The sequence below is a fragment of the Dipodomys merriami genome, unplaced genomic scaffold (assembly GCF_024711535.1).
Source record: "Dipodomys merriami isolate MVZ:Mamm:240054 unplaced genomic scaffold, mDipMer1.0.p SCAF_511, whole genome shotgun sequence".
Taxonomy (NCBI): domain Eukaryota; kingdom Metazoa; phylum Chordata; class Mammalia; order Rodentia; family Heteromyidae; genus Dipodomys; species Dipodomys merriami.
The window spans coordinates 109147-125081 of record NW_027206082.1 but is presented as its reverse complement, the minus strand read 5'-3'; the positions used below and the strand labels follow the sequence as shown (position 1 = coordinate 125081).

Genomic DNA, 15935 nt, shown 5'->3' with positions numbered 1-15935 from the left:
GCCATGTGGGGGCCGTGATGTCATCAGCACTGAGGTTTTATCGTCCACTCTTCTGACAGCCTCACTCCAGACGGGGTGAACCGGCCAGCCTTTCCCAGGGCCCAAAGCTCCAGCTGGGAAGAGTGTAGAGATTTCCGGGGAAAGCGGCCACGTGGGCGCCACCCACGTGGTGCCCCGATGTGGCAGCAGCAGCCAGTCTGACTTTGGCAGCCGGGGTCTGAGGCCCGGCACGTGGCCAGCGTGCCCAGCCTTTCTCTGACATCCATCTTCCCCCTCCGCAGGGGTGACCCGCCACACCGGCCGCTCAGGGAGCTGAAATTGATCAAGCGACTGGCAGTCTTTTTTTTTTGTGTTTAGTTTCAGGTCAAGAAGTATAAAATTTGCGAAACTAAAATCAATCCAGAATCCAAGGACTTTAAGAATAAATTGCACCTCAGAGCTGCTATAAAACCTTGTACTTATTTGGTTTCCTGCAAGTCAACTTGTGTGTGACATATTTTTTTTAAAGAAAGAATGATGGCTTCGGCACGATTTGCCAGTGAATAATAGGGAGCCAGTTTTGCCTGTCATTTGTTAACAAATGTTATTCCCTTTACTAATATCCAAAGTGAAATAGGTGAATAATGGTGCGGCCTGGGGATCTAGATCAAAATTCAGCTTTACAGCTAAGCAGCACAGAGACTGGACATTTACAAAGGTTTGGGGCATGGCCCACCAGCCACAAATCACATTTCTGAAGTGGCTCTCCTTTTAAAAAGGAGACAAAATAGAAAGAGTTTAGTTAAGAACCCTTTTGATGTCCAGATTCATATAATGAATTCTCTGTGTAATCGAGGGAGTTGATTCAGTTTCGTATAACTGATCATCCATTTTTATGTAAGTTCTAAAGTTGAACACGTAGCATTAAAACCCACTCACCCCGGGGAGGGACACGGTACCGCCTGCCCCAGGTGACACCAAGGCTGTCACAGGTGTAAGGTCTGGGGGCGATGACGGTCTCCAGCCCTGACACCTCCCAGAGCAGTCAGGGCAGGTGGAGCAGAGGCGGCAGCAGGGCACCGGCTGGGGTCGGGCACGTGAGGGAACACACACATCGGGGTGCTGAGCTGCTGGACCAGAGTGGTGTGTCTGGACCAGGGCGTCTCGGTCCCTGCGGAGCTGCTCTGCTGCCCTAGCACCCCGTCATCGTGATCGGCTCCGCCTGGACCCGGGAGGCCTGAGAAGATGGCCAGCTCCCGGCCTGGCAGCAGCTGCTGTGACTCGCAATGACAGGAGCGATGTCCCACAGGTGGACTGGGCAGTTTGTGGCTGAATCCCCGGGGCTCGGCGACCCTCGAAGGCCAGGCTGGAGAGGGAGGGGCCGTCCTCTGTTGGTGAGGAAGAGCCATGCTCAGAGAAGAGGTGGGTTGAACGTTAAGATGGCGTTGGTTTCTGAGTTCCTCACTCCCTGTCCTTATTCTGGCTCGCCCATGCCCAGGGGTGCGTGGGGCTCACTGTCCAGAAGTCACCTGTGAGCACGTCCACCTCCGTCTATCTGGAGTCTGGCCACACGTGGGCCGTGGGTGGACCCTGGGCGGCCGCACAGGGTGGCAGATCTGTGGGCGAGTGGTTCCCGGGGGCCCAGGCACACAGCTGGTGCTGGCCAGCGGCTCGGGGGACCTTGTACTGCTCCCTGTCAGATAAACCCTCTGCTCCTGACCACACCAGGTTCCGTGAAATCACAACTGCAGGACATTGCCATCGGCCTTTTATCTGAAACAGGATCACGGTGGTTGATAGAATGTCCCAAGACTCAGATTCTCCAGGGGTTCCGGACCAGGAACATTCTTTCCATTTGAACCAGAGGAGCCCTGGGCAGGAGACTCCAGGAACTCCGCCCCTTCCCTCCCCCCTCCCCCTCCCATCCCCCCTCCCCCCCCCCACGTCCCAGCCCACCACGCCAGGACTGGACTGGCTAAAGAAGGGAGGTGGGAGGTGCCTGAGAAGTTGAGCGAGACAGGGCGGGGCAGCTGCAGGCCCACCTTCCCTCCCACGGTCTCAGGTGCCAGCGTGGCCGCGGGCGCAGCCGTGTCGGAAGCGGGGCTGTGTACAGGGAAGGGTGGCTCAGGGCAAGCTGCGGCTGGGTGCTGCGCTTACTACGGGGTGGAGGGCAGCTCCAACGCTCCTTCCTGGTGTGTGACCGAATACCATACGGCAGTGTAACTTTTAAAACACACACACGTTCTCCTCTTAGGTTAGGTAGCTGAAATTCACAGCAGCAGCGAGAAGATGACAGGCTGTGGAGAGGAGGCCAGAGGCCCAGGACCGGGGGGGTGGGGGGGGGGGAGGGCAGTGAGACCCAGGACCCGGGGGGGGGGGGGGAGGGCAGTGAGGCCCAGGACGGGGGGGGGGAGTGAGACCCAGGACTGAGGGGAGGGGGGGAGGGCAGTGAGACCCAGGACTGAGGGGAGGGGGGGAGGGCAGTGAGACCCAGGACCCGGGGGGGGGAGGGCAGTGAGACCCAGGACCGGGGGGGTGGGGGAGGGCAGTGAGACCCAGGACTGAGGGGGGGAGGGCAGTGAGGCCCAGGACTGAGGGGGGGAGGGCAGTGAGACCCAGGACTGAGGGGGGGAGGGCAGTGAGACCCAGGACTGAGGGGGGGAGGGCAGTGAGACCCAGGACATCCCATCCCTGCCTGGCCACGTCCTCTCCTGCCGTGGGTCTGGGAAGGCTTGTGGTGGACGGGCAGGGGCCTCACAGTCCAGCTGCCGGGCGCTCTGCCCAGCGCTCTGCTCTGAAGGTGTGGTGCCGTCCCCAGCTCTGACCTCCCCCCTCATCCTTCTGGATGCTGTCCCCTCCTGTGTCCTGAAGACTGCACTTTGCAGGCAGGAGCTGCAGGGTGGGTGGCTGGTGTCCGAGGGAAGGGCAGGAGAGACGGGCCAGCGGCCTGTGCCGGGCAGAACTCGGTGACTGCCGCGGTCTGCCGAGTCTGCGCTCCGGCAGCACCGGCAGGAGGCACTGATGGACACACGGCTTCCGCTTTCTGGCTTTCTTGCTCTGTCTTGCTACGTAGGGGAGGAGGCAACCAAACACCAGTCTTCAATAGAAGAAGGAGGAAACACGCTTTACCGCCATCTGCTTTAGCCCAGAGCATCAGGTTCCGGATGGGGTTTTACCAAAGTCTGTTGGGCCCCAGGGTTTTGTAGCTTACTTTGTACTTTATGAGAGGTAGACCGGCCAGTTGCAGGAAATTTGGAAATCACAAAATGCTGAAAAGGGAAAGTCAAATTTCCACAATCTCTGCGAACACTCGGTGAACAGCCCACAGTTCCAGGCCGTGAAGCACAGGGCATTTGCACATGGCCTCCCTCACCTCACACTATGCAAGGGGTTTCTAACACTCTTAAAAGCTCTAACTCATTTTCATGTGTTTATTGTTATGATAAAGATGATATACAGAGGGGCTACGGTTTCACAGGTCAGGTAACGAGTTCCTTTCTTTTTGGACAGCATTTAGCCTTTCCGTGGCTCTATCCCAGTTTTTCCCTCCTGTCCAAAAATTCTAAATTAACCATACCATATTTATTTAACCACTCAGCTGTAAGTCGGCCTTTGGAAATCACGGTTTATCACTTTTCTTAAAGAAAACAAATGGAGCATCACAAACTCATTTTCCCGCAGTTCGGGGAGATGGGCGGAGCCTGGGTGCAGTCACCCAGGGTCAGGCCAGCATCCCTGGGGAGCAGAGACACCAGATCAGGTAGAAAATGAAGACAGTGTGTCAAATGAAGAATAAAGAGCTTTAAAAGTTAACATGGCTGCTTCTCGTGTTGGCAGGCCTGAGCAATTGCAGCCCAGAAACATGTTGTAGAGCACAGGGCCCAAGAGGCCCCTGGCAGGCCCACACGAGGCGGTCACCCGGGGAGGGCTCACACCGACGCCCTCCAGGCGTCCAGCAGGGCCCTCCAGGGCACCGGGCACCTGTGGGCCAAGGGACGTAGATGAGGCACCGACCGCCCTAGCCTGGCAGAGGGAGGAGATCTGGGCAAGGCCAAAGGAGCACTTTGATTTACAGCTTGGGTCACTGCACGGGGCTGTAGTCTTGGCCCTGACCCCTCCTCAGGCCCACATTTGAGCCATGAGAGGTGTGGCCTGGTCCCTTGGGGGAGGCAGAGACGCCCCTCATCTTCTGAGTGTTCCCAGGATAGACAAGCTAGACTTAGCAAACACAAGTACGGGTGCCCAGGTACATTTGAACTTCAGGGAACAATAGACATGCGTGATGTGAACACCCTAAAACCATTCTTGGTGCCCCCAAGACACAGCATAACGGGAGGCCTGCAGCCTGACTGACCTGGGCCTTCCAGAGAGGCGTGGGAAAGCCGCTGCCCCGAGACAGGCGGCGTGGGAAAGCCCCCTGAGACTGGCCCGTGCATCACGGAATCCTAGAGCAGCTTGGTGTGGAAGGCCAGGTTTCCAAACTCTTTGTCTGCAAGGTTGGATTTTCTGTGCAAACATCAACTGACACTTTTAAGGCATCTTTAGTCTAAAGCTTTATTAAACACCAATGATAGTGCAAAGGATTTAGAGCTGGGTGCATGTGGAATTTAGATGTAAAACATGTTATGTAAAATATAATTATGTCACTTTTCAAGTGAATGATGTTCAAATTTAACTGAAGACAGATATAATCTCATCTCGAAGCTGTCAGACATTTAAATAAGAAGCAGTCTGCTTTTTCACTTCCAGTACTTTAAAATTTTTAGTCCACAGACATGTTACTTCTAGTCATAACTAAATGTTGTTTTGGAGTAAAATTCTCCTAAAAGAAGCCAGGCTGGGGACCGGAGGGTGACGGGGTGGTAGGAGCTAGCAGTAAGCAAGACCATGGTACACACCCCGCAGGGAGACCCTATCTCAAAAATACCAGTGCAGCCAGGCGCCAGTGGCTCACACCTTTATTCCTAGTTACTCAGGAGGCTGAGGTTGAGGATTGCAGTTTGGAGCCAGCCCAGGCAGGAAAGTCCGTGAGACTCTCATCTCCAATAATCTACTTAGAAAACACTGGAAGTGGTGCTGTGGTTCACGTGGTAGAGCGCTAGCCTTGAGCACAAAGAGGCTCAGAGACAGCAACCAGGTCCTGAGTTCAAACCCCAGAACCAGCAAAAAATAAAAGTAACAATGCACAAAAGGGCTGGAGGTGTGGTTCAGTGGTAGACTGCCTGCCTAGTGACTGTGAGGCCCTGAGTTCAAATCCAAGGGCCACAAAGGAAAGGATTCTTTTGGAAGCATGTGAACGCACTGTGGTGACCTTAACTTGATTTGAAGCTGGGGTCTGGGTGGGGAGGGATCCGGGAGCAGGTGGCAGGGCGTGGCGGGGCCGACACGGACCGGACCGTGGCTACACTGTGTCTGGGAGAGGCACCACCCTCCCTGGGCCTTGGCTTTTCCGCTCAGCCTGGTTTCGATGACATTGAAGTGCTGATGACATTCTGCAGACTTTAGGGGCAGGTTCTGCTGAGACTCACTCCTTCGTCCAAAATAGAATTAGGAGCATTTCTGTGTTTTCAAAGGAAAGCCGCCAGTTCTGATTAGCGCTGCGGCTGGCTGCAGGCGGGGTGCAGCTGTGGCTGAGGCAGAGAGGAAGCCCGCATTAAGACTCATCAGTGCCATTGTCCTAGCCAGCCCGATGAGCCCTTAATTCAAGCAGCCTTCAATCCTGTCATTAGAGCAGCAGCCAGAATGTAGACTGGATGCGCTTTCCTTAGAGGAAGCTTCTAGAGAATGCGAGAAGGTGGAAAGAGGGCTGGGGAACACAGAATTTGGCGGAAGACAAGGCAATCAGAGCCCCAGTGTCTGTGCCAGCTTCCAGTCCACTGCAGCGGGTACAAGGACCAGCAAACGAAACCTGGCCCTGCACGGGGCAGTGACCGGGACAGGAAGCCCCGCATGGGGCAGTGACCGGGACAGGAAGTTCTCGCGTGGGCAGTGACCGGGACAGGAAGTTCTCGCGTGGGCAGTGACCGGGACAGGAAGTTCTCGCGTGGGCAGTGACCGGGACAGGAAGTTCTCGCGTGGGCAGTGACCGGGACAGGAAGCCCCGCACGGGGCAGTGACCGGGACAGGAAGCCCCGCACGGGGCAGTGACCGGGACAGGAAGTTCTCACGTGGGCAGTGACCGGGACAGGAAGCCCCCGCGTGGGGCAGTGACCAGGACACCCTGCTCACTATCTTTCCAAAAGTGCCTGGTCAGGGAAGCCACCAAGAAGCAGGAAACAGACCCGTGGAGCCATGATGGTCAGCTTCCTGTTGCTGTGTCCAAATTCCGGAGAGAGAGGGAAGAGGGAGGCTTTGCTCCGGCTCCGTGTCAGGGTTTTCCGCCTGTGGCCAGCTGGCCCCACTGCCGTGGGTCTGTAACCAGGCAGCGTGTGCAGCGGGGAGAGCGGGAGGGAGAGTTGGGGAGAGGGGAGGGCGTCGGGAGGGAGGGCGCTGAGTGGTGAGGATGTCAGCGTCCTGCCGAGGCCACGCACCTGAACGCTGACGTGCTGAGGACTGGCGTCCGGCGGTCAGCACGGCCCTGTCACGTCTACACCGCCCCAGTGGCATCTGCTGCCCCGGCCGTCCCAGCGTCCTGAGGAGGGAAAGGCCACACGGGCCCCTCGCAGGCCCCCTCGGGTGTCTGCCCCTCCGGCTCCGCGCTGCTGGGTTTGAACAACAGGAAGTAGAGGGTGAGCGGAGGCCTCTGAGGCCAGGGCAGGGCTCAAGGACCGCCCCCTGCCCCCACAGTCCACTCCCGAGGCCGCACCGCATGTACTTCACGTGGCTGGGGGTCCCCGTGACACGAGCGGAGCAGATTCAGGCGTAGAAGGGGGCTCGGGTCCCCGGCATCGCTGCCCTGGCCAAGTTCATGTGTCATGCACCAGCCCGCCCCTCTCCCCTCGGCACCACCGAAGAGACGCGGGCAGGGCACGGGGGACTGAGTGCTCACTCCACAGCATCAGCCTGAGTGGGCCTCTCGCCTGAGACGTGACCACGGCTGCTAGAGACGCTGGGTGAGAGGGCGCGGCCTAGCCTTCAAAGTGAGCATGCCAAATGCACACTGGCCTCCGGTGGTGCCAGGCAGGCCTCCACGGCAGGCCTCCAGTGCAGCCTCCTTCCACCCACGCTGTAGCGTCTCCGCTGCAAGGCTCTGCCTCCCTTAAGCCTCTTGCCAGGCTGGCACCAACTCCATCCGGCCCTAAGTTCGGTAGCGGGTCATTTCTACACGTAAACCCCGGGCTGAAGTTCGGTAGCGGGTCATTTCTACACGTAAACCCCGGGCTGGCCCGGCGTGGGGATCACCAGGCGTGTTCCGCCCACAAGGCTCACGCGGTCTCTGCGCAGCCTTGCCTCCTGCGTGCTCTGTCCACGTCGTCGGCAGTCTTGTCGCCTGAGCACCTGTGGTTGGAGCAGTGTCCGTGAGCTCAGGTTCCTGGGCACTGCTGGTACCTGGTGTGCGCCCATGTTTTGGCTGAGGGAATGACGGTTTGGTCTGCCCTGGGTTCCATCCTGTGTCCAGGGAGCCGTGTGGCAGGGGTCACTTTGTCCCCACTGCCCGAAGATCTCCGGGCAGAGGGGAACATGCCCGCCAGCCCTGCGCTGGGCCCATCACAAACCTCCCTGGGCCCAGCTCCCCGGGGCGGCTGGGTAACAGCACCTCTGTGCTCCAGCCCCATCAGAGCAGTGCCAATGCCACATCAGGCCGCCAGGCAGCAGCGCCTGCCACGCCGGGCTCAGGGTGAACGCCGGTCAGGAGCCCAGGGACCTGAGCAGCCTCCCCGCAGCAGGTGCCGGGGCAGAGGCCACGGGACACACGTGTGTGGGTCACGGAGAGGCCAGGCACAGAGCACAGTCCCGCTTTCCCGACACAGGGAGCCAGGCAGACAGGCCGGGCCGGCACACAGCGGCTGCTTGCTGAGACACCATAGTCTAAGGCTCCCGAAGCTAACCTGGGAGCAGAGCTCGCCGGCAGTCCACACCCCCCGGAGCGGAGGTCACTGCCACGCGCCCAAGCTGGTGCCCGGATGGAGACCAGCCTGTCTGGAGTCGCTCAGAGGCCATGGGCACAAAATGCTGCGTTCTCCGCAGTGACACTGGAATGAAGGCAGAAGTGTCTGGGGTCAGGACTGCGCCCACGGCGTGCCGCCTGGGTGGCGTCCTCTGCTGCTGCACACAGCCCATACTAAGAATGACTTTGTTTCTGTCTTACAGAGGAAGAAGGTGGGGATTTGGCCCAGCCGGGCCTCGGCTTCGAGGGGCCGGCCGACGAGGACCTAGGTAGAGTATGCCTGGCATGGGTCTCAGGGCCCGGCCTCCAGTCCCATGGCTGAGCACGGCTGAGCATGCGCATGACGGTGGCCTGAGAAAAACCGTCACCTGGGCCATGTTTGCCCAAGGATGACGTTGAAGCGCTTCGGGAGGCTCTGATGACCAAGAGTGCACCCCTAGCTCCCCGAGGCAGCCCTCCTGCTGGTCTGCAGGTCCTCGGGCTGGCACTCCCTCCACCGCCCCCAGGGATTGTGCTCAGCCGCCCTGAGGGCGCAGGGGGGAGGGGAGGGCCCTGAGGGCGCAGGGGGGAGGGGAGGGCCCTGAGGGCGCAGGGGGGAGGGGAGGGGCCTGAGGGCGCAGGGGGGAGGGGAGGGGCCTGAGGGCGCAGGGGGGAGGGGAGGGCCCTGAGGGCGCAGGGGGGAGGGGAGGGCCCTGAGGGCGCAGGGGGGAGGGGAGGGGCCTGAGGGCGCAGGGGGGAGGGGAGGGGCCTGAGGGCGCAGGGGGGAGGGGAGGGCCCTGAGGGCGCAGGGGGGAGGGGAGGGCCCTGAGGGCGCAGGGGGGAGGGGAGGGCCCTGAGGGCGCAGGGGGGAGGGGAGGGGCCTGAGGGCGCAGGGGGGAGGGGAGGGGCCCTTCTACTGCGTTTCCCCACAATGCCCCCCCAAACCTGCCCCCACCCCGACCCGCCCTCGGACCTGGGGCTGGGCCACCACGGGCTCTCCCCACCCATGAGGCTGGGCGACTGTCACAGTACCTCCTCCATGCAGCTGGTGTCTGTGGGTGTCAGTCTTAGGCAGCCACGGACAGGACATACACAGGGGCTGGTGTCATCGGACGTAGTGTCATCGGTCTGCTGACAAAGGAGGGCAGCCTCTGCAGGTGAGGCGAAGCGCCAGACAGATCGCCGTGGAGGGAGGCTCTGTGCGCACCCCGTGTCTTCATGAGCCTGAGGGGCCTTCACACTGCCCGCGGTGCCACAAGGCGGAGGCCTGAGGGGGTTTGGTCCTTGTCCGATTCAGACCTTGGTGAGCAGTGCATTCACGTCTCCTTAGATGGGTGCAAACACAATTACTGAGCACTGAAGGAGCCTTCTTTGTATAGCCCTGCTCTGTGGAATGCTGTAGCCAGTAGTTTGGAATGGGGCTGAGAGGCGGTGAGAGGCTGGGGTCCTCATACCACGATGGGTGTGAACCGCTTCCAGCCTGGAGTGCGTCCTGGCCCTGTTCCACTGGAAGCACACAGGTCAGCATCTCCCTCTTGTCAAGGCTGGCAAGCAGGTCAGGTTGCTGTGCTGACCTCCTGTGGGCCGTGGTCTGGGGCTGCAGCCTGGGGTTGCTGGGCTGAGCCCTGTGGGCCGTGGTCTGGGGCTGCAGGTCGGGTTGCTGTGCTGAGCCCTGTGGGCCGTGGTCTGGGGCTGCAGCCTGGGGTTGCTGGGCTGAGCCCTGTGGGCCGTGGTCTGGGGTGCAGGTCGGGTTGCTGGGCTGAGCCCTGTGGGCCGTGGTCTGGGGCTGCAGCCTGGGGTTGCTGTGCTGACCTCCTGTGGGCCGTGGTCTGGGGTGCAGGTCGGGTTGCTGTGCTGACCTCCTGTGGGCCGTGGTCTGGGGTGCAGGTCGGGTTGCTGTGCTGAGCCCTGTGGGCCGTGGTCTGGGGCTGCAGGTCGGGTTGCTGTGCTGAGCCCTGTGGGCCGTGGTCTGGGGCTGCAGCCTGGGGTTGCTGGGCTGAGCCCTGTGGGCCGTGGTCTGGGGTGCAGCCTGGGGTTGCTGTGCTGACCCCCTGTGGGCCGTGGTCTGGGGCTGCACTGTCTTCACGGGCAGAAAAGCATGCACACGTCTTATGAGGAGGGATAAGGACCCTGTAAGGAGCTGCACACCTTAAAACTTGACCGTTCTCTGCAGAAGGCTCTGACGCTGACTGCTGGCAGCTGCGGGGTTGTGACTCGTGAGCTCTGCCCTGAGTTGGCCCGTGTCTAGAGGTGGTACTCATGGCATGCCATCTCTCTGTGAGAGGTGCAGACCAGATGGGAACCAGCCAGCCAGGGCCAGGCTTCGCGGCCCCCGCAGCCCCGGCTCAGCAGTGGTCTCCGCGGGCCTGTCCCACAGGGCCAGGCGTGAGGGAGGGAGGCAAGGACACAAGTCTTGGCCCGGAACTCCAGCAAGCCTCCCTTGGGAAATCCGGCGTGTCCCAGCAGCCCCCGCCTCCCCCACCCGCCACCCCCACCTTCCCAGGCCCCTCACCTAGGAGGGCTCCATCCCCAGACTCTACTCTGCAGCCACGGGGGGGGCGGGGAGACCAGAGATCAGCCCAGGGGAGCGACCCTCCACCTGTGACACCACACGTCCCTGTTCCCATGACGTACGTGTGTCGCTGTCTCACCTGTGACACACACGTGTCCCTGTTCCCATGATGTACGTATGTCGCTGTGACACACACGTGTCCCTGTTCCCATGACGTACGTGTGTTGCTGTATCACCTGTGACACACACGTGTCCCTGTGCCCATGACGTACGTGTGTCGCTGTGACACCCACATGTCCCTGTTCCATGACATACGTGTGTCGCTGTGACACACGTGTCCCTGTTCCAATGACGTACGTGTGTCGCTGTCTCACCTGTGACACACACGTGTCCCTGTTCCCATGACGTACGTGTGTTGCTGTGACACACACGTCCCTGTTCCCATGACGTACGTGTGTTGCTGTATCACCTGTGACACACACGTGTCCCTGTGCCCATGACGTACGTGTGTCGCTGTTTCACCTGTGATGTCCCATGTCACCGCACTGCTCGTGACAAGCACGCCTCACAGTCCCGCCCGTGACATCCTCGCGTCACAGTCCCGTGCAGCCAGGCAAGAGGCGCAGCTGCGGCCCTGGACTCACAGTAATAACCCACCTGCCTCCTATTTCTACGCAGACCCTTTAACACTTTTTAAGGGATGCTCATGTAATCGTAGTGAAAGCTAGGGAGTTACGTTCTCTCATAAAATTCTAGAACATCCTAACACTGCTCCTGCGTTCGTTTCTGGCGTCCAGCACACGCATGCCTGGTCACAACAATTGCATGGCTTCCTCCCTGGCCCCTGCTTCCTACCACAGCTTCCTCCACCACTTGGACCTCGGCTATGGGGTCCTTTGCAGACAACCCCAGCTCCTGGGCAGAGCGAGAGCTGCACACATGAAGTCTTAGGAGGAAAACCAGGGGCACAGCTGCCGTGACTGTGGGAGGAAACAATCGCAGATCAGGGAACAACCCTCTAAATGCAACCGGAAATCAAGTCAGGGGGGGCAGGGCCAGGGATGGACGGGCAGGCTCTGCAGCACACCCCGCCCCGCTGTCCCTGCGGGAGGCTGGCCAGGTCTGCGGGACAGGCATGTTCCACATGGAGAAGCATGGGAAGGGCGACCGGCACCCAGAGCTGCCCTCGGTCCCTCGTCCACAGTGTGCACACAGCCTCAGACATTAACAAATGCGTTCAGAAGAAGCCGTGGGTCCACTGCCGGTCCCGAGGGAAGGACAGAGCTGAGCAGGTGCTGCCGGGCTCCGCCGGGCTCTGTCAGCCAGGGCGAGCGGCGGCCCTGTGCACTCGTACCCCAGCGCAGACAGGACGCCCTGAGGTGTGAGACTCACAGATTCTTCCCCGGAACGGCCAAGGCTCACGCAGATTAAGAGAGAAACAAACTCTTCGCTGAGCCTCCGGGAGGCTTCAGGAGACACAGATGAAGTACTCCAGTGGGAGTGAGCGGCCTGCTTCTCAAGGAGACGCGCTGACGGGTTTGATAAGCAGAACCAAGGAGTCCAGCGAGCAGTGTCTGAGCTGCTGTCCCCAGAGGCAGCGGGGGGGGGGGAAGACGGGGGTGTGCAGGGGATGTGGGGTCCGCCTGGCTCGGCTGGGGAGCCCCCCCCCATCCTCAGATGCTGCCCTGTGTTGGGCAGCACCCCGGATCCTCACCCTGTGGCCCCAGAGGATCTATCTGCCTGCTGAGAAACCCCACTTCCATCGGACACAAGGCCATCCTTGTGTGACAGATGCTCCTCTGTCCTGGACTTGGGGGACGGCCCTGTAAAAGAAAACTTCTTCACACAAGACAGAGGAGGTGAATTATCACACAGGATGCTGAACCTCACACAGACAGAGGAGGTGAATTACCACACAGGATGCTGAACTCCTCACAGACAGAGGAGGTGAATTACCACACAGGATGCTGAACCTCACACAGACAGAGGAGGTGAATTACCACACAGGATGCTGAACTCCTCACAGACAGAGGAGGTGAACTATCACACAGGATGCTGAACTTCACACAGACAGAGGAGGTGAATTACCACACAGGATGCTGAACTCCTCACAGACAGAGGAGGTGAATTACCACACAGGATGCTGAACTTCACATAGACAGAGGAGGTGAACTATCACACAGGATGCTGAACTCCTCACAGACAGAGGAGGTGAATTACCACACAGGATGCTGACCTTCACATAGACAGAGGAGGTGAACTATCACACAGGATGCTGAACTCCTCACAGACAGAGGAGGTGAATTACCACACAGGATGCCGAACCTCACACAGACAGAGGAGGTGAATTACCACACAGGATGCTGAACCTCACACAGACAGAGGAGGTGAATTACCACACAGGATGCTGAACTCCTCACAGACAGAGGAGGTGAATTACCACACAGGATGCTGAACCTCACACAATCAGAGGAGGTGAATTACCACACAGGATGCTGAACTTCACACAGACAGAGGAGGTGAATTACCACACAGGATGCTGAACCTCACATAGACAGAGGAGGTGAATTACCACACAGGATACTGAACTCCTCACAGACAGAGGAGGTGAATTACCACACAGGATGCTGAACTCCTCACAGACAGAGGAGGTGAATTACCACACAGGATGCTGACCTTCACATAGACAGAGGAGGTGAACTATCACACAGGATGCTGAACTCCTCACAGACAGAGGAGGTGAATTACCACACAGGATGCCGAACCTCACACAGACAGAGGAGGTGAATTACCACACAGGATGCTGAACCTCACACAGACAGAGGAGGTGAATTACCACACAGGATGCTGAACTCCTCACAGACAGAGGAGGTGAATTACCACACAGGATGCTGAACCTCACACAGACAGAGGAGGTGAATTACCACACAGGATGCTGAACTCCTCACAGACAGAGGAGGTGAATTACCACACAGGATGCTGAACTCCTCACAGACAGAGGAGGTGAATTACCACACAGGATGCTGAACCTCACACAATCAGAGGAGGTGAATTACCACACAGGATGCTGAACTTCACACAGACAGAGGAGGTGAACTACCACACAGGATGCTGAACCTCACACAGACAGAGGAGGTGAACTATCACACAGGATGCTGAACTCCTCACAGACAGAGGAGGTGAATTACCACACAGGATGCTGAACCTCACAGACAGAGGAGGTGAATTACCACACAGGATGCTGAACTCCTCACAGTCAGAGGAGGTGAATTACCACACAGGATGCTGAACTCCTCACAGACAGAGGAGGTGAATTACCACACAGGATGCTGTTTTCATTTTCAAACTTTGACCCCAGAAAGGCTCCAGTGAACCATCAAAGTGCTGAGGAGGTGCTGGAGGAAAGGGCTCTGCCCTCCCCGCAGTGCCAGCCCAGCAGCTCTCTGGCGTGGTGCCGTCTCCCCACCTCCCTGCGGCGCCCTCCCTGCTCACCTGACCCGTGCAGCTTGGGCGGACCCTGCCTGCGTTTCTGAGCACCAATCCCACGTCCCACACCGCGTGCACTGTCTCCTTGGCCCCAAGGCACACCACAGGAAAGACGTCTGTCCCAGAGGGAGACAGGGATGCACATGTGTGCAAGGTGCACATGCATGTGTGCAAGGTGCACACACGTGTGCATGCACTGGGCAGATGTGCAGGTATGTGTAGCTGTGCACATATGCATACTGGAAAGAGGTGCAGGAATTGTAGCTGTGCACACACGTGTACACACATGTACGCACACACGTATACACACATGTACACACATTCTCACTGGAATATAAGCCTGCTAAAAATTTTCTCCCTCATTTTGAACATGACCCTCAGAAGTGGCGACCTCTGAAACAAATGGTTCTGGCACGAGTAAACTGACCGTGGGCAGAGACAAGGGACAGAGGTAAGCACACTGGCTTGAGGATGAGAGATTCGTCTGCATCACTCTCTTCCACCCGAACTCAGTGACTTTCACTTCATTTTGCTTTGTTACAATTTTATGACCTGGAATAGCAATGTTTAAAGTCTGGGTGGCAGCTTGTCAGTGGGCCATGAATTCTTGTTCCTGGTCTTTTCTAGCATCAATTTAAATGAGAAGAGAAATAAAACTGGGCAAATAGTGAGGGGCTGAGGGATGATGCACACTGTCACCTCCACAGCCCTGTGCGCGTGCCTGGTCTGAGCACAGCGAGGGCTGGCACACTGAGGGGACAGCACACTGTCACCTCCGCAGCCCTGTGCGCGTGCCTGGTCTGAGCACAGTGAGGGGCTGGCACACTGAGGGGACAGCACACTGTCACCTCCGCAGCCCCGTGCGCGTGCCCGGTCTGAGCACAGCAAGGGCTGGCACACTGAGGGGACAGCACACTGTCACCTCCGCAGCCCCGTGCGCGTGCCCGGTCTGAGCACAGTGAGGGCTGGCACACTGAGGGGTGATGCACACTGTCACCTCCGCAGCCCCGTGCGCGTGCCCGGTCTGAGCACAGCGAGGGCTGGCACACTGAGGGGACAGCACACTGTCACCTCCGCAGCCCTGTGCGCGTGCCCGGTCTGAGCACAGCAAGGGCTGGCACACTGAGGGATGATGCACACTGTCACCTCCGCAGCCCCGTGCGCGTGCCCGGTCTGAGCACACTGAGGGGACAGCACACTGTCACCTCCGCAGCCCTGTGCGCGTGCCCGGTCTGAGCACAGCAAGGGCTGGCACACTGAGGGATGATGCACACTGTCACCTCCGCAGCCCCGTGCATGTGCCCGGTCTGAGCACACCATGGGGATGTTGCGCACCACGCTCCCGACAGACACCAGCTTCATCCGGTGTCATTTCTGAACCTGATCTCCATGACGACTGAGCCCATCTGCCCAACGCAGCTGCTGGAAACCAGACTTCCAGCATCAGTGTCGATTCTGCAGACCTGTGGCTAGCTGCTCACCCCTCGACCTGTGCGAGGAAAGGCTCCCGTGCAGAGGGCACTGGAACTGGTCCCAGATGGCTGCAGGGGAGGAGTTGTGCTCAGATGCGGATGGCCGCCTCCAGGGCCGGCACCTGTCTCACGTGTGAGGCATTGGCTGTGCTCGGGAAGGGGCCTTTCAGGCCCAGAGAAGGGAAGGACACCACCAGGGAGGAAGTCAGGACCAACCACCAAAGTTAGTTGGAGGAAGAGAAGAGACAGGCAGCCGGGATGCTGAGCCTGGGCGTGAGGGCTTGCACTACCGCTGCTGTTTGCATCCTCCAGGGGGGCGCTGTGAACACATGCAGAGCCGAGCGAACTCAGGAGCTCCTTCATTCCTTCATCAGCACACGGGCCCGGACGCGAGGCCGGAGGGCCTGACAGAGGCACCGCCAGGCACCGGCCCTGGGGGATCTCCCCTCACACCTGCGGC

At 59.2% G+C, this 15935-nt stretch overlaps 1 protein-coding gene across 6 annotated transcripts in view; it reads left to right on the top strand.

The window, feature by feature from the left end:
- The window catches only part of Dlgap2 (DLG associated protein 2), a 545299-nt gene that overhangs the window by 429109 nt on the left and 100255 nt on the right, over positions 1-15935 (top strand). For all 6 annotated transcript variants that reach the window (XM_069998336.1, XM_069998337.1, XM_069998333.1 and 3 more), the window contains one exon: positions 8230-8295. In XM_069998336.1, the coding sequence (XP_069854437.1) occupies positions 8230-8295 (66 nt within the window). The remainder of the gene's footprint in view (positions 1-8229; positions 8296-15935) is intronic.